The 24,783-nt window shown below is 42.3% G+C and overlaps 1 protein-coding gene and 1 long non-coding RNA gene across 2 annotated transcripts in view; one reads left to right on the forward strand and one right to left on the reverse strand.

The window, feature by feature from the left end:
• Positions 1–429: 429 nt before the first annotated feature.
• LOC123289041 (uncharacterized) lies at positions 430–9,917 on the reverse strand. Its single transcript, XR_006532769.2, has 3 exons — positions 9,470–9,917; positions 7,883–8,017; positions 430–567 (listed from the first exon to the last, which is right to left on the reverse strand). It is a non-coding gene; the product is annotated as an uncharacterized lncRNA (long non-coding RNA).
• ARSB (arylsulfatase B) overlaps positions 9,903–24,783 on the forward strand; it is a 169,508-nt gene continuing 154,627 nt past the window's right edge. The window contains exon 1 of the mRNA XM_014856999.3: positions 9,903–10,341. Coding sequence (XP_014712485.1) covers positions 10,045–10,341 — 297 coding nt within the window. The 5' untranslated portion in view covers positions 9,903–10,044. The remainder of the gene's footprint in view (positions 10,342–24,783) is intronic.

A 24,783-nucleotide genomic window follows, 5' to 3' on the forward strand; every position in this document is an offset into this window, starting at 1 on the left:
AGATTACATGAGAAGTATTGTGAATAAGAATACTAAACCTTCTTTATGTTGTATTTGGATAGGTATTTAAGAGTTCCAAAAATTGTATCAAATTCCTGGAAATCTAACATGTTCTGGTATAATGTCATCAGTCATAATTCCAGTTATTATCTTAAAATGTTGTATATCACAGAAATAACTAAATTTCTTTATCAAATTAACTCTCATCAGATCTCTAACAATGGACATTCTTAAGTCTTTCGTCATTTACAGACAGTTACTGTTTTACTCTGATGTTTTTGGAGAAGTGAGACTCAGAGAGAGGAACTTACCAAGTGCTCCTGACACTGACACTGCTATGAAACTAGAAGGCACTGAACCCTGGGTACACATCTCACAGCTGAGGAAGGTTCCACCTGACATCTGGTCCTACGCAAATGCTGGAGACCTCCACACCACATTGACCAGGAAGAGAAGCCGCTGACGTTAAGATAGACTGCTTTCACCCAAGATGCCAGCTCAAGACTTCATACTTTAACTAAACAGGAAATCCTTTCTTCTTTTTCTTTCCTTTACTCTGGCACTGACCTGGAAAGATAACACCATCATTCGTATCTCCCAGACCATTGCTAAAGGGGGTAATCTGCTGCTGGATTTGTCATCAAAAACTCTGATGTGTCCATAATGCTAGAGACCCCTGGTCCTCCTTGTGACCAACTTCTCTTCTATTCCCAATGTCCTCATAAACTACAATTGACCCGCCTTAGAAGTCACTTACAGAGTCCAACTTTTACACCCGGAACATCCAATGCCTTGTTTTCACCTTTCTCCAATTATAATTGTACTTGCTCAATTAGACACAAATGCCAAGGCAAATTATAGAACATTTGCACCCCCAAGTTCTTATGATTATCTAAATCAGATCTGCCCCCAATCACGAAAAGATCTCATCAGCAGCATGCATCTTTGCAAGGAATTTAGAACAACTTTTTATTTCAGGCTAGAAGATTTACTTCCAGAATTCACTAAAAAACTAACTGACTCCTGGCTTGAATGGACAAAAGCAACAATCCCTGGAAATGAATCCATTAACAGTGCTACCTTAGCAGGAGTGGTTTGTTCCTGACAGGATTTATCTTTGTCTGTGGTGGTTATCATTCTCCTTGGGCCTATGAATGCCTAGTTGGCTGTTGCATAACTAGGCAATGCCTCTTAGGTTACCTAACTGTGTCCCTAACTGTTCACAAACTGAGACACCTCATTGGTTAACTTGAATTTACATCACTGAGTTAGAAAGGACCTACTAGGAGGCATTCATGATTCAAGATTTGCTTCCTTTGGCAGGTCCCTACCTCCCTGGGTAGGAGTGAGTACAAATGAGGCTATGATCAGGAACTTGTCCTTAACTCTTGAAGATATTGCAGAATCTGCTGCTAAAGCAATAGATGCCCGACAAAAATCCTTAGACTCTCTGGCCAAGGTTGTTCTTGATAATAGTATAGCCCTTGATTATCTTTTAGCTGCACAAGGAGGTGTCTATGCTGTGGCCAACACCACTTGTTGCACCTGGATTAACACTTCTGGGGAAGTTGAAACTCAGCTACAAAAGATCATTGAACGAGCCATTTGGCTTAAGAAAGTGATTCCTTCAACAAGGTCTTTCTCTGGCTTATTTGATGTTGATTGATTTGGGTCTTGTGGACTATGACTCTGAAGCTCCCTCCAGATATTGGGAATTATCTTGCTTATAACATCATAACAGTCTCTCTGGTGCAATGTATTGTCTCAAAGCTTTAAATGCATGTTCGCAGCCACTAACCACCATGCAAATGATCTCCCTAAGACTGGAACTTCAGAAAAGGAATGAAGAGAATGACTGACTTAAAAAATGTGAAGCTGAAGTTGTGACCTGTGAATACCACACAGAAGATCAACAAAAACTGCAAGAACTTCAGAGTGGTAGCTAGGAGTTGTGCTAATGCCTTAAATTTTGATTACATCTTTCAGTTAGGCTGAGAGTTTGATCAAAAGGGGTGAATTGTTAACAAAAGAGACAACAGGTCCCAAAATGGAGTCACTTGTGCTAAGCCCCATGTCACGAAAACCAAGACTCAATGCCTAACTTACAGTTTCAACCTCTCCCAGAAATAGAATCTTACACCAGTCAACCTGAAATTACCTGGTCAGCACTAGTGGGGTCATCTGCCTGAAAGACCCCTGCTGTCCCCGAAAGGAAGGTGACCTTGCCACAATCCTCTCTTTGCCAATATAATTTCCTTGTCCCATCCCCTTGTGCCTATAACATCTTTCATTTTGTACAGCTCCTCGGAGCTCCTTTCTATCTGCTAGAAGAGATGCCGCCTGACTCATGAATCATTGAATAAAGCCAATAAGATCTTTGAAATTTACTCAGTTGAATTTTTTTTAAACAATACTGTGATAACTAGTATCAGTGGTATGTTATTGAAGTTTCAATTTGTATTTCTCCTTTTGAGTGAGGTTGAACATCTATTCATATATTTAATAAACACGTATTTCCTTTTCTGTAAAATATTATGTTCCTATATTTTGCCCATTTAAAAATGGATTGCTGGTCTTTTTCTTATTGACTTTAGGAGTTGATAGATTTTAACTATGGGTTAAATAGGTTTTGTGGGGATTAGAATGCAAACCAGGTGATGATATATAACATCTTTTCTACGGAAAAATTTTGTCCCAAGTTCTAAGCACCCCATCTACCAAAGAATTAACTTTTAAACCTATTTGTAAGTTGGGAGCTGCCTTTATTTCAGTCCTAATTTTTTCATCTTCTAACTGATTGGAATAGTTTTTATTAAAATGATTATGTACTGGGAAAACCCTAAAAAAATCAATGATTAACTCAAACAATAAAATAATTCAGTATTTGGCAAACAGAAATTAACATACAGAGATCAGTAGCCTTCACGTCCACAAATAATAACCCATCATAGAGAAATGATAGAGAAAGCCCCATTTCAATAGTGACAGAGAAGATAAAATACTTAAGAACAAATTTAACAAGAAAATGCAAAACCAACAGGAGGAAAATTTTAAAACACCTCTAAAAGACACCAAAGTAGACCTTAATAAATGGAAGATAACTTTTGTTTTTAGATAGGACAACTTAGTAGCATAAAGACTTCAGTTGTCCCTGAATTAATTTATAAAGTTAATGGAATTCCAATAAAAATACCAACACACATTTTTATAGAACTGGACATGTTGATATTAAAGTTCATATAAAAAAATAAACATGCAGGAATAGCCAGGAAAACATTAAAAATTAAACATTATGAGGAGTCACTATCCTTATCATATATTAAAACATCTTGTAAAGCTTTGACAACTGAAACACTGTGGTACTGCTGCATGAGTCAACAGAGAGACCAGTGACATAGAACAGAAAACCCCAAAATAGACCCAAACATATACAGAAATTAAGCACATGATAAAGGTGGCATTTCATATCACTGGGCAAAGATAGACTTCTTTATTTTCTTTATGAATGGTGCTGAGATAACTGAGTAACCATTTAGAAAAAGATAAAGTTGGGTCCATATCTCACATCCTACACAAAAATAAATGCCAATGGGTCAGAGATCTAAACGTGAAAACTGAAACCATAGAAGTACTAGAAGAAAACATGGTGAATTTTACTTTAACTTTGGTATAATGAAAGCCTAAGTATGACTCAAAATCCACATGCAATACAAGAAAATCTTGATAAATTTGACAACATAAAGGAAATAACTTTCACACGTCAAAAAACACCACAATGAAATATTTGACAATTGACAAACTGGGAGAAAATATTTGGGATACATATCACAGTTAAAAAGGTTATCTTTAGTATATAAAGAACTCTTAAAATTGAGGGGGAAAAAGGCCAAAAACCCAATCAAAAATGACACAGACAATTAACAAAAATGATGTAAAAATGTCCCTTCAACATATGAAAATATGCTTAACCTTACTCATAATAAGAGAAATGCAAAAACAAAAACAATCTTGAGGTACCATTTGTCATATCAGATTGCTCAAAGTTAAAAAATATAGTACTTTTTAGTATCTGATGATAATGAAAATTGGTACAACCCATTTGCATATGGAAATGGGGGAAACAGAATTGGAAGTATTTACTGTGATTTCATGGTTTGATATCTATACATATGCATTAATATAGTATGTGGGTGTGTATATATACATACTTACAAATGTGTGCATCTGTATACATACATTTAGTTCCTATCTTTGTCTAGTGAGTGATCCTAGAAACAATGACAGCCCAGAAGCAATAAGCACACCAAAAGCACAGATTTTGGTTTCTAGATGCCATCCTCCACTAAGAGAAATCAGGGCTCCTTGGAGAAATGGCTGATTCCAGTGTTGGGGAAGGAAAGTACAAGATAAACCTAGAATGTCTTCTTGTACCAAAAGGTAAGGGAGTGCTCAAAGATTGAAGGGGTCATGCCAAAAGAAACAAGAGCCAGACTGAAGGGGCTCCCGCTGGCCAAATCAGAGGAAACTGAGCACTTAAATAATTATCATAAACTACTATAGCATATTGATTAAACAAGAATCCATGAGTTCATAGTGATATAAATAAACAGACAAATAAATGGGGAAGAAGGCAAAGTTCTTCCTTACAGTAGAAAGACAACTAATAAATATAGAAGGAATGATGGAATTAGAAAATCACCATTTGGCAACCATCCTAATAATAATGGATTAAAGCAAGAAGCATCAGTAGGCACTAAAACTAATAAGCAAAAGTTTTAGGAGTAACAATATATACATATTCTCGAAGTATCTCCTCATAAAATAATTACTAATTACAAGGGGAAAATAGTAACTTTGTAGTGAAGAAATGGCTGCCTTAACAAGGTGATCAATAATAAAGCAAACAACAGCATATGCCTCTTAATATGAAGCATTGAGAAGGATAAAACATCACTTTTATGGTATTTCTGCACAAAACCATAACCCAAGTCTAATCATTAGGAAACATCAGACAAACTCCAATGGAGAGATTTTACAATAATTAGCCTGTACTGCACATCACAGGTGTTCAATACATAGATGAAAAATAGAATTAACTCTTTAATTAACTCACTTGCACATTTCCAGAGCACGACTAGCATAAGCTTTTATTTGAAAATGCAGGACGTGAGAAGACTGTGCAAGTTTAGCCAGTTTCTGGAGCAGTTGGCCAAAGAAGGAACTGTTCCTGCAGGTTAGCAGCTATCATTTAGATAATTTGATTTCTATCAATCAAGAAGACTAGAGAGAAATAGTTATGAGAGAAGGACATGCAAGGGCCACCTTGGAAAATTCTCAGGCCTTGAAGGTCTCTTACAAGGTCTTTAAATGAAATTTTCAAGCCTTACCATAATGATAGTCAAAGAGCTCCTCAAAATTCTTCTTTTTGATTTAATGCTAAATTTTTAATTTTTCTTGCTGAATTTCATTGACTCCACCAGAGATGAAAAGCAGATGTAACATAAATTAATCTACTTCACCCAAAGGAAAAAAAAATTATATGTATGTAAGAGGGAAACAGTCTATGTGTTAAAGGATACTTTTCAAAAAAAGATAAAATCATGACTCTTATGCAGATATAAAAACGAATACATGTTAAAGATTTTGTTTAACACATTAATGAGGAAACTGGTAAGGTGTTAAAACCAGTTCCAAGAACAATCCAAGGAACAGATCAGGAATGTGGACTGAAATAAAGAATCTGGGCAAAGGTTGATTAAAGGAGTTTATTTGATAATCAAAGTGAGGAACTCGAGTCCAGGAAAACAGGCCAACAGAGTATTCTGAGGAACTGCTCTGAGGTCTACAGATCTGAGCGCAGTTTTTATACCTTTTAATAGAGCAGTGTATGTGCAAGAAAGGGCTGACACATCTAATAGGCATATACTTCAAGAATAACAAGAACTTCCTGGTTACATGTCAAACAAGGCTTGTCATGTTGGTGTTATCCTTGTGCGAAGGGAGGCAAGGACCAGGGTCATTACTTTTCCCCTCAATCTCTAAGAAATGTAGTTGGGAAATGTGAGAGTGAGGTACCCATCTCTCTTCCTGTTGCTGATTCATCCTGCTGGTGTCTTCAGTGATGAGGTGAGGGGTTGCAAGGTCATTTAGACACAGGCTTATGAGGCCTGCGTGGCTGCCTCACACTACAGCTTGGATTTTCCTATTGACTTTAAGTCTATGAAGCCTGCTTGCTAGATTCGCCTGTTAGAACAGGGAGAGGCGGTCTCCCTTTCATTTACACTCCTCCTTTGGTCATCATCAACCCATGGTTGCATTTATGACCAATGAGGCATTTCTTTTATTTTTCTCTGAGAACCAACAAACTTAAATAAGCTTTTATTTACCAAAGATTATTTTATATCATGTTAACTTGAAAAACATTTAGGTTAGTTCCTATTACATTTAGAAATAATTTATATAAGCACTCACTTTAAGCCAATTAAATAGAGCTCTTTTAGAAATTATACCAACTGGAGGCAGACAAATATATAGAGAGAGACATACAGACATTCAGATAGACATAAACAGAGATCTTTAAAAATTTTAGCCATGTCTCAGGTACGAAACTCAAAAGAACAGTTGGATTCAAAGTGTGCTTCTGACAGATGGACTAAATTAATGTTATCTGCTCAGAGGGCTAAAGATTTTTACTAAAGATTCTTTTTTTTTTCTTGTAAGGATTCTTTTTAGAGCTGCCTTTTTTTTGAAGAAGAAGATGATTAGCCCTGAGCTAACATCTGCTGTCAATCCTCCTCTTTTTGCTGACAAAGACTGGCCCTGAGCTAATACCTGAGCCCATCTTCCTCTACGTTTTATATGTGGGATGCTGACCACAGCATGGCTTGCCAAGTGGTGCCATGTCCGCACCTGGAATCCAGAACCAGCGAACCCAGGGCTGCCTGCCGGAGCAGAATGTGTGCACTTAACCGCTGCACCCCCAGGCTGGCCCCAGAGCTGTTTTTGAAGCCACTTTGTCTTTTAGAAGCTCTGCATATCAATCAAAGGATGGATTGTATTGTCTCTGAGAGATTCTGAATCCTCTCTTTTAAGGGTGACCCTTAAGGTGTACTTATCTGAAAAAGTTCCCCAGAGTGGGCATTATAATTTCAAATTATCTTGAAAGTTTACCTATTTCCACTTGCTTAGTCTTAGACCTGGAATTTCAGGGGAGTTGAAGTAGAGGAGCTCAGCGAGAGACGAGACAGAAACAGCAGATTTGTTTTCATTTTTGCTAGTGCAGCTGTCATTCTCCAATTTGGCATGTCTCTCATTTAATTATTTTCTTTTAAAGAGGGAATAAGGGATTCTCGATTTTGTTTAGAAGCCTCAAAAATTAAAATAAGCTTCCCATTGGTTGTTTAATTTTATAGCTGGCTTTCTCCAATTGCGTACGCAAATACACCAGTTTGGGTAAATTGAAACTGCTCCATTTTGCCATTTTACAGTGAGATCTCCTTTAGTGATATCCTCCCATTTAGCGAGCCACTTGCAAGCACGTGCTCCATAAAATTTGTCAGAGTACTAGCAGGCAGCTGGCTGTTGGATGTCCCATAGTTTCCAGGTTTTGAAGTTTTATTTCCCACTCTGGTTTAGCACTAGCTGAACCAGTTGTCAGTTTTTAAGGAGGCATATAGGGGAAAACTCCAACTCAAGCCACCAGTTATTTTCCTAATTTTTCTTGGCTCAAAAAGCCAGAAACCCTGAGTACCAAGTTTGGAATTCCCTTCTCTGTGAACACCGAGGATAACCTGTCTCACTAAGACAAACACAAAAAATTATCAAATAAACTCAAGAACGTTCAAACATGGATCAGAAGATCCGAGACCCAGGAAAGACTCACCATGCTGCAGCTGGAACTTCGGGGAGCCAGTTGGGCTCAAAGGTCCCTGCTGGTACCATGGCACTGAGGCCTCTTGATGCTCCAGGGGGTCTCAGGCAGTCTCTCTGGGTCCCTTCACGGTCACCAATTTGTGAACTGAAATAAAGAATCTGGTTGAAGGTTGATTAAAGGAGTTTATTTGATAATCGAGGTGAGGAACCCGAGTCCAGGAAAACAGGCCAACAGAGTATTCTGAGGAACTGCTCTGAGGTCTACAGATCTGAGTGCAGTTTTTACACCTTTTAACAAAGCAGTGTATGTGCAAGAAAGGGCTTATACATTTAATAGTCATATACTTCAAAGATAACAAGAACTTTTTGGTCACATGTCAAATAAGGCTTGCAATGGTGTTATCCACGTGTGAAGGGAGGCAAGGACCAGGGTGGTTACTTTTCCCCTCAATCTCTAAGAAATGTAGTTGGGAAATGTGAGAGTGAGGTACCCATATCTCTTCCTGTTGCTGACTCATCCTGCTGGTGTCTTCAGTCACGAGGTGAGGGGTTGCTTAAAGGTCATTTAGACACCGGGTTATGAGGCCTGCGTGGCTGCTCCACAGCACAACATGGATTTTTGTACCGACTTTAAGCCTATGCAGCTTGCTTGCTAGATTTGCCTTTAGACCAGGGAGAGGGACCCCAGTTTCACTTATGTATATATATATATATATATATTTTTTTTTTTTTTGAGGAAAATTAGCCCTCAGCTAACTACTGCCAGTCCTCCTCTTTTTGCTGAGGAAGCCTGGCCCTGAGCTAACATCCTGCCCATCTTCCTCTACTTTATATGTGGGACGCCTACCACAGCATGGTGTGCCAAGCGGTGACATGTCTGCACCCAGGATCTGAACCAGTGAACCCCGGGCTGCGGAATGTGCCAACTTAACCGCTGCGCCATCAGGCTGGCCCCTCACTTACAGATATATTAAAATAAATGTGCAAGTGGAGGCAAAACTGTTTTTTTCATGATGGGGAGGGATGTCACTCTACTGGATAAAATTCATTTGCAGATGTATAAACAAAAATTAATTTCCATTGCTATCAGTTGCTAGAAGTTTACAACTTATAAAGCTGTAAAATAATTCCCACGGAATCAGACTCAGAGGACCCAAAAGGATGGGGTGCATAATTTTTTCCCCTTCTATCTCCAGACATAGAATTGGCAGATAGTCTTGGGTGGCAATGGGAATACTGGTCATGAGGTTAACTTCCCAGTTCGGGGAACATGTGGTTAAGGGAATTTTTCTTTCCATCCACAGATTATTTCAGGTAAATGAGATATTATACTTCTTCGGTTCAGTACTTGATTGTCAGAGGACCAGCTCTGAAATGAAATGTCGGACCTGGACAAGCTAATGAGCTACTCAATGGCCACACAACGCCCCAAACTCCCAGAGTAGTCGAAATACACCTGCACCTTCAAAAGGGGGCCACGCAGTGTGTATTTGGCCCCCTTTTCGCTAGTGGGGAAGAAGCAGCTTCACAGGCGCACACTATTCATAAATGAATCTGAAACGCCACCGAGACCTCTGCCTCTTCATTGTCCTCTCACCTGCAAGAGGCTGGGTTCTTTCGCTAGAAATAATTCTGCTGGAAATGGTTCTCCCACAACCTTTAAAACATCATAGCTCAGGATCTGGAGTGAGAACTGGGTTTGCGTTAGGCTCAACCTACTACAAGCTGTTTATTCTGAAAAAACAAAAGAAAAAGGATATTAATTATAATTCCTAGCTGCCAGGGTTGTTGGGAGATTTAAAGACACGAGGACTGTGAAAAATGCTGGTAAACTGTGAAGTTATTAAAAGAACAAATCTGCCCCTCTTTTAGGATGCCACGATGCAAAGTTCATCGCCGGAAAGATAAGAGGTCTCGGCTCCCGTCAAGCATGAACGGAGCGGCCACGGAGCCGGGCGCAGGAGCTCCCCGAGCGCGCGGCTGGCTCCTCCCCCGGCACTCGGCCGGCCGGCGAGAGGCAGCGGGGGCTGGGGCGCCGGGCCTGTGCGGCCCGCGGCCCGCTGGGGTGCAGTCCCGTGCCGGGGCGGGGCAGGCGCGGCCGCCCAGTTCCTGATTCTCTGAGCGGGGCCGGGACTGGGGGCGCCACAGGCGCGGGGACGCGGGCGGCGAAGGATGGGCCCGTGCCGCGCGCCGAGCCTGCCCCGAGGCCCCGGCCTGCGGCTCCCGTTGCTGCTGCTGCTGCTGCTCCTGCTGCTGCTGCAGGGCGCGGGCGCCGGGGCCGGCCGGCCGCCGCACCTCGTCTTCGTGCTGGCGGACGACCTGGGCTGGCACGACGTGGGCTTCCACGGCTCGCGCATCCGCACGCCGCGCCTGGACGCGCTGGCGGCCGGCGGGGTGCTGCTCGACAACTACTACACGCAGCCGCTCTGCACCCCGTCGCGGAGCCAGCTGCTCTCCGGCCGCTACCAGGTACGAGCGCCCCGCCTGCCGGCCGCTTGGAGGGGGGCCCAGAGGCCGGGGCGGGCGCTGGCGAGCCGGCGACAGCACCCCGACCCGGCGCCGAGCGGGCGCCTCCTCGGCGGGGCAGCACCGCCCTTGCTCCTCCCAGGCCCGCCGCGGCCTCTGCGCATGCCCGGCTCCAGGGCGCCCCTGCGCTTCGGGGGCGTTTTCTGTCTTTCATTTTCTGAAGGTTGGGGTGAAGGATTTGTGGGGGAATGCCCGGTGCTGGGCTCTGCCATCGGGTGGGCCGAAGGGTCCGAAGGGACTGTGCCGAGCGTCCTGAGGTGGGAGGATGGAGCGAGAGCGGGCCGGGCGCCCCGGGGGGAGCCGTGAGCGGTGGGGAGGCAGGAAGGCAGGGCTGAGAGCTAAGATGAGAGTGCCCGCAGGGACTGCGACTTTGGTTCCCTGTGAACACAGGGGTCCTAGGTTAGGACTGTCCAACCAGAGCTGAAAGTAATTTTTCCAAGTTCTCAGCGGCCCTGGAATGAAACCCATCCAGATTGATTTTTCCTGGGCTGCTGACGTTCCTTTCAGATTTAACGTGTATTCAATGCCTCTGAGCATCTTCGTTATCTTTAAAAACTAATCTCTAGTTAACAGAGAAAAGTATATTTGTAGAGAGCGTGTGCGTATGTTAGATAACTAAGAATAGCAAGAATATTTGCATAGTTCTTTACTGTTTTTAAAGTTAATTCTTGAAATAGTGTAAAGGTAGCTGTTATTTTTAATCCCCTTTTACAGATGAGGAAATAAACCTGTGGAGGTTTGATTTGTTGAGAATCACACAGCTAGAAAGTGGTACAGCTGGGTGTTGTGCCTCCTGCATCCCCTAGCCATCTCAGGCCTCTAAAACTGGACTCCTTTTTTTTTTCTTAATCTGAATAACATTGACATTTTTATAAGATCCTGGCGTGCTTATGAGCATATGAAATGCAATCAGCAGGTGCAGTGTGAGAACACACGTGGACCTCTGTATGTATGTGCTGTTTATTCAACAAGCATACTTTGACATCTTACTGTGCAAGTCACGGGGGATGTGCTTGACCCCGGCCCTCCTGAATCTGTGTTCCTGGAGCCTTTCAGATCAACCTTAGCCTCGTGTTGTCCTGAGATCAAGAGAAGGGAGGATTCCCGTGCAGTAAAGATTTCCACTGTGGGCTGGGACTTTTGGAAACAGAAAAGATGGAGTTTTATAAGGGGCCTGAGAAGTAGCTGTAGCCAAGGTTTGCAGTGGACATGAAGGATGGTTCCCCTTGCCATCACCCTGAGTACCTTCCACACTTTGAACTTTGGCTGCTCAGGGTAACCAGGAATCCCTACTCCGATAACAGATCTCACCCTGGACAGTGTGTGGGACTAAAGGGATGTTGGAGTGAAGCAGGGGAAGGCGGGCAGGCAAGTCCTGCCCAGTGGTTCTGCATTTGCTCTGAAATAAGAGAACTCGAATTGCAGAAGAATGGGGGGGCCATTCATTTCTCTAACTTCCTCCCTTCCAACAGACTTGAGCAGGAGAGCAAATACCACACTTCAGAATGTTGTTCGTGCAATTGTCTGCTTTTGTCCCCTATCGTCCTCTTCCACTGGTCACCAACATTCTGTCTTGGGAAAACCTGAGTATTTAGAGTAGCTGGTGGTTAAGATGTAAAGGCAAGGTAGAAGCTGGGTACTCCCAAACAGTTTAGAGACCAGTCGGCGTAGCCAGCCAGCCTCCCCAAACATCCTGCATGACTTTCCTCCCCTGTTTTATTCTGTTCGAGTTTGGGAGACTCAATTAGAAATCTCTGGGTTAGCGAGCATCCTTTTTTAAAGGAGCCGGTATTTCTGGGAGAGCTGGGGAGCCTCGTTGCCTTCAGATACTATATACGGGTACTATTCTGAGCATTTTACATGTACTAACTCCCTTAATTCTCACCGCAACCTGATGTGGTAGGTGCTACTGTTATCATCCTTATTCCTCAGCAAGGAAATCTAGGCTGGAAAAGGTTGAGAAACTTGCCCAGGGTCACAGGGCTAGTAAGTGGGGGACCAGGATTTGAACTGGTCGGTGTGGCTCCATAACCACCGCACTATGTTGCCTACTCGCAATTATTAAAAATATCATCACAAGAGCTGCTTCAGATTTACTAAATAGTCTCTCTGTTATTTTTGCGTGTTTAGGTAATTCCTAAACATCTCAACTAAAAAAGCACAGTTAACTGCTGCGCCACCGTGCCGGCCCCTATATCTAAGTATTTTTAGGGGGAGTGCTAATATAAATGTTGTTGTTTTTAATTTCAAGTTGCAATTGTTTGGTGTTGGTGTATATGAAAACAATTTATCTTTCTATATCAATCTCATATCCTGCAAATTTGCCATAATTGCCTGTTAGTTCCACAAGGATTTTTTTATCAATTAACCCCCTACATTTCAAGTTAGGAATTGCCTGTGTTAAATGTAAAGTGAGAATAGAGAGTCATGTGTTCTGCATAATTTTACACAATAAAAGGAGGAAATTTGTTGACTATTTCAAAATTAGGTTCTTGAAAAAACTCCTAATCTGTGAATTTAGCAATCACACTCTAACAGAGACCTCCCTCCTGTCATCATCTAACTTTAGGTTGGGAAAGAAAAGTGTGAAGTGATAAACACACCTAGACTGACTGACTGAACTTTGTATTCCTAAGAAATTCTGCGTTTTTGTTTTTTAGTTCATAAAAGTATTTAGTAAAGACAACCAGTTAGAAATTATGAGACGTGGGTGTCAGTCTTCATCCTGTCTTCAGACTCGGACCTCGCTGGACATCATTTTCCACAGCTGGAAAATACAGGAGTTGGCTGAACTCGAAGGCTGACCTCTTTCTAGCTCTCAATTTCTTTGACTTTAAGGCTCTTGTGTCGGTTAAAGCAAGTTTCTAACTTGGCAGAAGCACGTTATGAGACCCACCATCTCCATCTGCTGGTGGAGAAGGAGATTACTCTTGCCCAGTGCTATGTGCCTCACAAGTTGCAGGAGCCGCTTATTCTGCGGCTGGGAACTTGTTTTACAGGAATGTGAATTCAACTTTTTATGTTGAGACATTTGATTGTTCAGAATCCTCACATATGAACCTTTTTAAACTTGTGTGCTTTGGGGAAAATGGCAAATCCGGGAACTAGAATTCAGATCTCTGTACACTTATGCTGGTGTTCCTCCCACAGCCCTATGACTCATTCACTCATTATTTTAAAAATCTTTTTAAAAAAAATCTATATTTTATTTATTTTTTGAATAGAAAATACATTCACATGGTTTAAAAATTAAAAAGTTACGGAAGGGCTTACCCTGAAAATCTCTCCCTATATACACACGCTCATACATTCTGTCCCTTAGGCATCCAGTTCCCCATCTTTGGAGGCCAACAGTGCTATCTGAATTGTGTATATCCTTCCGAAAGTATTTTATGCATGTACAAGCAAATATATAAGGAGATATTCCCCTCCTCTCTTTTTGTATGAATATTAGCATACTCTTCACACTGCTTTACACATGCTTTTTCCCTTAACATTTGAAATAATTCCATATTGTTCCATAAAAAGCATCCTCAGTTTTTATGGCTGTATAATATTTTGTTAAATGGATATGTCATAGTTTATTTAACCAGTCACATAATGGTGGACATGTAGGTTGTTTCCAGCCTTTTGATATATCAAAGAATGCTGAAGTCAATATCTTGTCCATATGTCATTTTGCCCATGTTGGAATATGTCTGTAGGATAAATTCTTAGAAAGGAAGTTTTCTGGGTTTAAGGGTAGATGCTTTTGTAATTTTGATAAATATTGCAAAATTTCACTTCAGTAGGTTGTATCAATCTACATTCCCACCAGCAACATATGATATTATTTTCCTATACTTTTTTTTTCTTGATGAGGAAGATTGGCCCTGAGCTAACATTCGTGCCAGTCTTCCTCTGTTTTGTATTTGGGATACCACCACAGCATGGCTTGATCAGCGATGTGTAGGTTAGCACCCAGGATCCGAACCCGTGAACCCCAGGCTGCTGAAGCATAGCATGCGAACTTAATCACTACGCCACTGGGCCAGCCCTGCCTGTACTATATTTTTAAAGTTATATTTCACATACCATAAAATTCACTGTTTTAAGTGTATAATTTGTTGGGTTTTCATATATCCATGAGATAGGGCAACTATCACCACTATCTAGTTCCAGAACATTTCCGTCACCCCAAAAAGAAACCCATAACCATTAGCAGTCGCTCCCCATTCTCCTCTTCTCTCAGCCTCTGGCAACCACGAATCTACTTTATATCTCTATGGATTTGCCTATTTGGGACATTTCGTAGAAATGGACTCATGCAGTAGATGTCCCTTCATCCATTTTGTGGCATGTTTGTTCCTTTTTATGGCCAAGTAATACCCCAATGTGTGGATATACCAACATTTTATTTAACCACTTATCAGTTGATGGCCATTGGGGTTGTTCCACTTTTTGACTATTATGAATAGTGCCACTGTGAACATCTATGTACAAATTTTTGTGTGAACATATTTTTTTCAGTTCTCTTGGGTGTATACCTAGGAGTGGAAGGCTAGATCTTATGTTTAACTTTTTGAGGAACTGCCAAACTGTTTCCACAGCAGCTGCACCATCTTACGTTCCCACCAACAATGCATGAGGGTTCCAATTTTTCCACATCCTTGCTAACACTTATTATCTGTCTTTTTGATTATAGCCTTCTAGTCATGCTAGTGGGTATTAAGTGATGTCTCACTGTACTTTTGATTTGGATTTCCCTAATGACTAAGGATATTGAGCATCTTTTCATGCCTTATTGGTCATTTGTATATTTCTTTGGAGAAATTTCTACTCAGATCCTTTGCTACTTTTAACTGGGTTATTTGCCTTTTTATTGTTGAGTTGTAAGAGTTCTTTATATGTGCTGGATACTAAACCCTTTTCAGGTATATGATTTGCAAATATTTTATCCTCTTCTGTGGGTTTTTTACTTTTTTGATGGTGTCCTTTAATGCACAAAAGCTTTAAATTGACGTTCAGTGTATTTACTTTTCTTTAGTTGTTTGTGCTTTTTGTGTCCTATCTAAGAAACCACTGTCTAATCCAAGATTACAAAGATTTACCTCTGTGAAGAGTTTTATACTCTTTGAAGAGTTTTATAGTTTCAGCTCTTACATTTAGGTCCTTGATCCACTTTTAATTAATTTTTGCATATTTTTTGAGGTGTGTGGATGCCCAGTTGTTCTAGCACCACTTGTTGGAAAGACTGTTCTTTCCCCATTGAATGGTCTTTGCACCCTTGTCAAAAATCAGTTGACCATATATATGGGTTTATTTCTGGACTCACATTTCTATTTCATTGATTTATGTGTCAGTCCTTATACCAGCACCACACTGTCTTCATTACTGGAGCTTTGTCGTAGGTTTCAGAATCAGAAAGCCTGAGTCGTCCAGTTTTGTTCTTTTTCAAGATTGTTTTGGCTATTCTGGGCCCTTTGCATTTCCCTATTTTCCATATTCCATTTTCCATATTCCAATTTTAGGATCAACTTGTCCATTTCTGTAAAAATGGCAGTTGGAATTTCGATAAGAATTGTGTTGATTTATTCATCCATTTGGGGAGTATAAATATCTTATCATAAATGGATACTATATCTTGTTCAATGCTTTCTCTGCATCTGTTGAGATGATTATGTGATTTTTATTCTTCATTTTGTTGATATGGTGTATCACGTTGATTGATTTGTGGATGTTGAACCATCCCTGTATCCTTGGAATAAATCCCACTTGATCATGGTGTATGATCTTTTTATGTATTGTTGTATTCGATTTGCTAGTATTTTGTTGAGGATTTTTGCATTGATGTTCATCAGTGATATTAGCCTGTAATTTTCTTTTTTTGTGTTGTTTCTGTCTGGTTTTGGTATTAGGGTAATGTTGGCCTTATAGAATGAGTTAGGACGCTTGCCCTCTTCAATTTTTTGGAATAGTTGGAGAAGGATAGGTATTAAATCTTCTTTGAATGTTTTGTAGAATTCACCAGGGCAGCTATCTGGTCCTGGACTTTTGTTCTTTGGGAGGTTTTGATTGCTGTTTCGAGCTCCTTACTGGTGATTGGTCTATTCAAATTCTTTTTTTTTTTTTTAAAGATTTTATTTCTTTTCTTTTTCTCCCCAAAGCCCCCCGGTACATAGTTGTATATTCTTCATTGTGGGTCCTTCTAGTTGTGGCATGTGGGATGCTGCCTCAGCATGGTTTGACAAGCAGTGCCACGTCCGCGCCCAGGATTCGAACCAACGAAACACTGGGCCGCCTGCAGCGGAGCACGCAAACTTAACCACTCAGCCTCGGGGCCAGCCCCTCTATTCAAATTCTTTATTTCTTCTTGATTCAGTTTTTTTTTTAAGTTTTATTGAGGTCATCATAGTTTACAACATTGTGAAATTTCAGTTGTACATTATTATTTGTCAGTCACCATATAAATGTGCCCCTTCACCCCTTAGGCCCACCCCCCAGCTCCCTTCCCCTCTGGTAACCACTAAACTGTTCTCTTTGTCCATGTGTTAGTTTGTCTTCCACATATGAGTGGAGTTATACGGTGTTTGTCTTTCTCTGTCTGGTTTATTTCACTTAACATAATACCCTCAAGGTCCATCTGTATTATTGCGAATGGGATGATTTTGTCTTTTTTAATGACTAAGTAGTATTCCATTGTATATGTATATATACCGCATCTTCTTTATCCAATCATCAGTCCATGGGCACTTGGATTGCTTCTACTTGGCTATTGTGAATAATGCTGTGATGAACATAGGGGTGCATAAGTCTCTTTGAATTGTTGGTTTCAAGTTCTTTGGATAAATACCCAGTAGTGGGATAGCTGGGTAGTATGGTATTCCTATTTTTAATTTTTTGAGAAATCTCCAGACTGTTCTTTGTAGTAGCTTCATCAGTTTGCTTTCCTACCAGCAGTATATGAGGATGTTAGTGTGCATGATGTTGTCCCAGAGGTCCCTTAGACTATCCTTGTTCTTTTTAATTCTTTTATCTGTTCAGCTTGGGTGATTTCTTCTACTCTTTCATCCAGTTCACAGACCCACTCTTCTGTGTTATCTATTCTGCTGTTAGTTCCCTCTAGTGAATTTTTATTTCCATTGTTGTATTCTTCATTTCTGATTGGTTCTTTTTTATCTTTTCCAGTTCTTTCTTGAAGTTCTCACTGTGTTCATCTGTTCTTCTCCCAAGATTAGTGAGCATCCTTATTTGTTTGTTTGTACTCTTTATCAGGTAGCTTATCTCTGTTGCTTTTAGTTATTTTTCTCAGGATTTGTCCTGTTCCCTTATTTGGACCATATTCCTTTGTCTCCTCATTTTGTCTACTTCTCTGTGCTTATATTTGTGTACTAGGTAGATCAGCTACATCTCCTGATCTTGGAGATGTGGCCTTATGGGGCCCATCAATGTTTTTCCCTCTTGTCACCAGTTCCAAATGTCCAAGGAGTATACCCTATATGGGCTCTGTGTGCCCTTCTGTTGTGGTGGGGTTGCTCTTGCTGCAGGCACACAGGTAGGCTAAGCTGGCTTTGGGGCTGGCTGGTTGTGGGGCTCAGCTGTGTGCGGCTGCTGTGGTCACTTTAGTCACTCTGTTGGGTGGAGCAAGCCCCAGCACCGCTGGCTGCAAAGTCTAATACTACACACCTGCTGCTGTTTTGCTGGTAAGTGAGTCAGGCCCCCAGGGTGGCTAGTTGTTAGGCTCAGGGGCTCACAGTTGCTGTAGGCCTCAGGCCTGCAAAGCTGTTGTCAGTTCTCTGAGGAGTGCAGCTGGGTGGGGCCAGCCCCAGGCAGGGCAGCACACAATCATTTCAGATCTTGGGAGGTGGGGCAGATCCCTTGTGTAGCTGTTTGAGTTGGCCAGTGGTACAAGTTGGCTTCAGCCAACATGCCCTACTGCCCATGGGATCACATACCCCACCAGTGCGGTCCTTCCCCTCGTGCACTCCCCACTCCACCAGGGCAGACCCACTCACCCTGCTGCAGAGATCCCACACATCCTGCCTACCCACAAGTCCCCACAAGGTGGGCCCACAAGTTTTCCGCAGGCTTGCTGGTGGGCGGGGCCAATCCCAAGGGCAGGCTGCCTGCTCTGGCTGAGCTGGATTAAATGCTCTAGTTGGCGGGGCAAACCCCTGTGCCAACAGGCTAGAGGAAGAACTCCAATGGCATCTGCCAGCCTCTGTGTGAACATGCCTGTACTAGGTCACAATAATAGCTGCCGCCAGTGTCTCAGTCCCTGGGGAGCTGGGCCCAGCTGCCTCCTGACTCCCTGAGATGCGCTCAGAGCTTAGCGAGTCAGTCTCTTTTACCAAAGGACTCTGCACCTTTCTTTCTGATGACTTTGTGTTGATTTCCAGAATGGGTGAATCTGTGCATGGGCCCTTTGAGAAGAGGCTTTGCTTTCTCTTATGTTTGATAGCTTTTCTGAGGGTGTATTCCCTGTTGGTTTTAATTGCCAGCAAAGCCCAGGTATTATGGCAGCCATCTCAGTTGTGCTGACTTCAAAGGCTGCTTATTGTGGCGTAGCTCTCCCACTCAGGTCCCCCGCTCCTCCTGGAACAGCTTCGTACTTTGATTTGTTCCCAGCCGTGAAGTCCTGCAGCTTGAATGTGGTTTTTTCCTCAGCAGAGGGTTATTTCTGCCTCTTCCATTTCTGTCAGTGTTGTCGTTTGCTGTGGGGGTTCTTTTTATCCAGTTTCCAGTTCTCTCTCAGTGGTAATTGTTCCACAGGTAGTTGTAGATTTGTTGTGTCCGTGGGAGGAGGTGGGTTCAGAGTCCTATACCGCTGTCTTCCCAGGAGTCTGAACTTATTAGTTCTAATAGTGTGTGTGTGTGTGTGTGTGTGTGTGTGTGTGTGTGTTTGTGATCTTTAGGATATTCTATGTACAAGATGCTATCATCTGCAAGTAGAAATGGTTTTGCTTCTTCCTTTTCAATCTGTATGCCTTTCATTTCATTTTCTTGCCTCATTGCCCTGACTAGAACCTCCAGTACAATGTTGAACAGCAGTGGCAAGAGTGGACATCCTTCTTTTATTCCTGATCTTAGAGGGAAAGCTTTCAGTCTTTCACCATTAAGTCTAATGCTCTAATGCATTCATTCATTCAACAAATATTTCTTGAGCAACTATTTATGCCAGGCATTGTGCTGTACTCTGGGGATCTCCTGGTGCTTGTAGTCAGGTTGGGGTGAGGGGAGTGGAAGGAGTGACCAAGAAGGGGATGAAATAAATACATGAACGAATGAGTAAGTAAGATGAATTTAAATGGTATGGCAGTAAGTGTGGGGAAGAAAATAAATAGGTAAAGTGATAGTGACTCAGGAGGGTGTCTCCAAGAAGGTGTTGTGGGCAGAGGCCTGAGTGAAGAGGAGTCAGCGTGCACAGATCCTGTGGAGGAGAGTTTGACATAGTGGGAGGGACAACCGAGTCAAGGCCCTGAGGCTGGAAGGAGCTCCAGTGGGGAGAAGGCCACCGTGGCGGAGCTGCGTGAAGACGGGTGTGGAAGCGCGTGAGAGCTCCAAGAGGGAGGCGGTGGCTTCCTGCTCCTAACACTGCCTCCCATGGGAGAATACTGAACCTCAGCTCCGCTTGCTTCTGGTTTCATAGGAATGTTACACCGAAGGCTACTAAGGGTATTCTAAATAAATAGATTTTAAGGAACCGCGATAAAGTACCATGTGGCATTCTTTGTATAAATGTAATTCTGGTTAGAATTCAATTTTGTATTTTCTTCTTTTTTAAGGAAAAAAAGTAAGTTTATTTTTTTAAAGATTGGCACCTGAGCCAACAACTGTTACCAATCTTCTTTTTTTTTTCCCCTGCTTTTTCTCCCTCAATTCCCCCAGTACATAGTTGTATATTTTTAGTTGTGGGTCCTTCTAGTTGTTGCATGTGGAGCGCTGCCTCAACATAGCTGGACGAGCGGTGCCATGTCTGCGCCCAGGATTCGAACCAGTGAAACCCTGGGCCGCCAAAGGTGGAGCACGCAAACTTAACCACTCCGCCATGGGGCCGGCCCCAAAAAGTAAGTTTATTTTTAAAATTGTCTTTAGGGAATACATTTAAAAGTTTCAAATATAAGGGATTTAAAAAGAGATGTATGTAAAAAAAAAGTCTTTTCACCTCGTCCCCCCACTCCTTCCCCTAGGTGGCCCCTGTTATTAGTTTCTTGGTATCCTTTGGAGGCATGTTATGCACATAATTAAATAGATTTTATGTTCACTTTCCCCTTGTTTAAAATCTCAAGATTAAAAATATTAATTTAAAAATCCTCTCGGGGGTGTACCCCCGAGATGGGACACATGTTGTTTAAGGGTACAAACTTGCAATGAGTAGTAAATAAAGCCTAGAGATCTAATGCCCAGTATAGTGAACATAGACAACAGTATTGTCTTATAATCATCAAACTTGCCAAGAGATTAGAACTTTATTCTAACCACTAAAAAGAAAGAATAATTGTATAATGTGCTAGAGGTGCTAATTATCACTACAATGGCAATTATAGCACAATGTCTGAACGTATCAAATTAGCAAATGGTGCATCTTAAATTTGCACGATGTTATATGTCAAATAAATTTGCACGATGTTATATGTCAAATATATTTCAATAAAAAATATAATAAAGATGTTTATAAAAGTGATAAATAAATAAAATCCTTCAGCTTTTCTAATAGAATTTGTCTACTGCTTTTAGTTCAAATGGAAGACTTGAAATACTAAATTTTCATATTCTTACAAACTGACTTTATTCAATACAAAATATCTGGGGCCAGCCCGGTGGCATAGTGGTTAAGTTTGCATGCTTTGCTTCGGCAGCTAAGGGTTCGTGGGTTCAGATCCCAGGTGCAGACCTACCACCGCTCATCAAGCCGTGCTGCGACAGCATCCCACATAAAATAGGGGAAGATTGGCAACAGATGTTAGCTCAGGGTCAATCTTCCTCACCAAAAAAATCCCAGAAAAACCCCCTACACAACCTGTTATACCTCTGCACTCCTGGTCTACACATTTGAAGTGTGGTTGTTCTCAGTTCTGACTTCTGCATTAGATTGCCTGGCTGGCCTCTGGACCAGAGAAACACTCACACTGAACAACTAACTGAAAGAATGTACTGAGCACTTTCACACAGGAACGTTTCCTGAAAGAGCTCACCATCTTAACTGCTTAGAGGTAACACGTCATTTCTAGTGCCCTTGCTTCCTTTTTAAGAAATTAAAAAGATTAAAGAGTGACAATAAAGTGGTAGGCCTTCGTGGGAACACTTTCTTCTGGGAAGAAATAACTTCGGTCCTCACCTGGGACCGTTCTTACCTTGGGAACTGAGGGGGCCACTCCGCCAGAACTCTGTAAAGCTTGGCAAGGATAGAAGCAATGAAAGATGACTCCAAGGTTTCTTTCTTAAGGGTCCCAAGCCACATTTTTCTTCATCACATTGATGAACAGATAAGACATTTTCACAGCTTTCCACTCACCCCTGAAGCCGAACCTTGGACAGGAAATACAGGAAGGAGGCGGTGCAGGAGCTCTCGGGTAGTTTTTGACTTCAAGTCTGCTTTAAGAATGTGAGCCGGTGAGACCCATGGCTGCAGGCAGGACAGGGCATTGCGTGCTGTGGCGTGGGAAGAGGAAGGACTTCTGCCTGGGGATGCCCTCACCGCCCCGCTTATTCTCATTGCCCTCAGTATCCTGCTCGCCCATCCTTTACCATCCCCACACATGCTTGCCTCTCATTGAGCTCCTGTGCCTGGTCGCCTCTCCCTGGACTCTAAGATTAGAAGGGGCAAAGAGGAGTGTAGAGCTGGAAGAAATGGATGGAGTGCTTGGGGAAGGATGTATGTCACAAATTGGGAATGTTCACAGGACCCCTTGGCTGAGGCATCCAGAGAGTGAGAGATAAGAGGAGCATGTAGTCCAGAGGCCGGAGGGGCCTGCCCATGAAGACAAAGCACTTGTTATTCCTGTGCTCCTTTAGGGGAGGGACAAAGGATGCAGCAGCTCCCTCTGTAGTGATAAGCAGGATGGCCACCTACTGAAACTCATCAGGGCTCCAAGCAGGGAGTCTGGCTGGCTCTGTTGGGTCTTTTGTTTTTGCTAAAGCCAAGTGTCCTTCCTGAGCTAGCCAGAGCCAAGAAGCATTTTCCCAGAAGGCAAGGGGCCTCAGGACGCCTTATTCTGAAAGTATTAAAGATATTTTAAAGAAACAATTATATTTTTCTTTTACGTATTTTAGTTCCCAAGTAATTGAAGTGAGGAAATAAGGAAATAAGTTTGGCGCTGAGTGGAATATGACCCGTTGACTTCTGGGATTTTTTCGTTGATTGATTTTTGAGATTTGTTATTTCAAGTCTCACTCTGAGCATAAGCTGTTACTGTCTGGTAACTCTCTTTGTTTTTGTTTCCATAATCATATCACTTTACTAAAAATTTCTTTTCCTCCATATTTTCCTTCCTTTTCATTCTGGGCTTGCTGTTGGATTTATAATTTAAACAGAGGAAGGCACCGAAACAGTTTTTGCCTTGTTTATCCTTTTTACAAACAACATTCCTTTGTGGGTTTAGTCAGAGATTTACACTCTTTGCTAATCAACACCAAAATAAATAGACCTTTAAAACTGTCAGTGACACTGGCCAGTTCTGCAGCCTGAGTTCTGAAGGACCGGGCCAGATGGCAAAGCCAGGCCCCTGACACACATAATGTGTGTTCTGTAGCTCTTGGCTTCAGCAGCTTGGGCAGCTGACTGCTTTTTAGAAGGCTTCGGGGGGAGGGAGCAGATTCTCCACTATCCATTTGTTCTGTGGGGCATCTCCAGGAATAAACCCTAAGGTCACATGAGTGGTACTTGACCGTGGTTAAAACCTGCAGTGTACCGGCCAAGGCACAGGCTGGAAATTCTGAACTCCTGGCTGGCCGCCTGCATGTTCTGTGATTGTGTTCCAGTCATGAAGCTTTCCTCTAGGCTCTCTGGTGTGTAAGCTAGAGGGGGCGAACTGCCTGTGTTTCTGAATTTTCAAGTACTGTAGCAGGAGGCATTGCTCAAATACGTGGGTGCAGTGAGGATATGAGTTCATCTTGCACAGGGCTGACTGATGGGACAGAACCTTCCTTCTGTTCACCTGGATATTATCTCAACACTAGTGAGGTTAGGAGAGAGGTAGCGTTCATTGCCATATGTGTAGCTGTGGTTCATCTAGATCCTGAGAGAGTTTATTATGAATGTAGCTGAAACATTGTGCTCTGAGCTTTCACGTAGATAATTAACCAGTGGACCGCCTGGGCCTCTCAAAGGCGGATCGTGAGAGGTTCTGATGGGAGAGTGCCCTTCATCCCTCCCCTCCAGGAGATTGCTTTTCTTTCTTTTAAGCTCATGTGATTACACCGATGGTATATTCTAGGTCTACAGAGGACAGAATAACTCACAGGATCAAGTAAATTTTTACATGCAACAAAGCATGTAAACAAGGATTCCTCATCAGTTCTCTCATGGAAAGAGCCCAGGGACAAGCCAAGCACTTCACTGGATTTGCAGACCCTCTGCTTTTGTGGAGGGAATCCTTGATGGTCAAGTAAAATCTTAGGAGAAGCTGTATTTTGAGAGAGGACTTGAGTGAAGAAGAGACAGCTGCACACGGTGGAGACAGTGTGACCCCTTTGGACCCTCGCTGATTGTCTATAGGAGCCTCTCCATTCACTCATCCCTCTGAACGTTGAAGATGGCTGTTAGGATGGAATTGTTTGGATGCTCCTGTGTTTTCAAGGGATGCTTATTTTTCTTGTGATTCCTCTTGGTGCCCTGTGATCACACTGCCCCGACAGCAGTGTGACTCTGGATAGCTCTGTGCTGTACCCTGAGTGTGTAAACTAAAGTGCTGGGTTGGAACCAGCTCCGCGTTGGCCTGTTTACTACTTCTCTACACATTACAGCTTGCTTCCTTCAAATAGTGTTTGAAGAGACCAAAAACATGTTTGGCTGTCATCCAGAGCTTGGCTTCCGCTTCCGCAGCAATGCCATAAAAATGCTCTGTCAAATAAATCCTTGGGAACTGAAAAGAAGCAATTCCCTGCTCCATACGATTGTAGATAATAGAGGCGGGCTTCAGCTGACCACTTGGCTTGCCGCCTGCGGCCTAGGAAAACCGAATTGCACCGCATCCCTTGGCAGTGCTTTGTAGCGATCAGAGTTAATTCTCTGCTTGTGATGGATGAGCTTTCTGTTAAAAGAAGTTTGCACATAGCATTTAACTCCGCTGAGTCTTTTGAATTTCATTAAATGTTATCTTTCCTTATCCTGTACTGTCGCTGATTAGTATATATTCTGAAGTTTTTGAACCCAGGATTAATTCTCTGTTGAGTAAACTTCTAGTG

The sequence above is a fragment of the Equus asinus genome, chromosome 9 (assembly GCF_041296235.1).
Source record: "Equus asinus isolate D_3611 breed Donkey chromosome 9, EquAss-T2T_v2, whole genome shotgun sequence".
NCBI classification, from domain to species: Eukaryota; Metazoa; Chordata; class Mammalia; order Perissodactyla; family Equidae; genus Equus; species Equus asinus.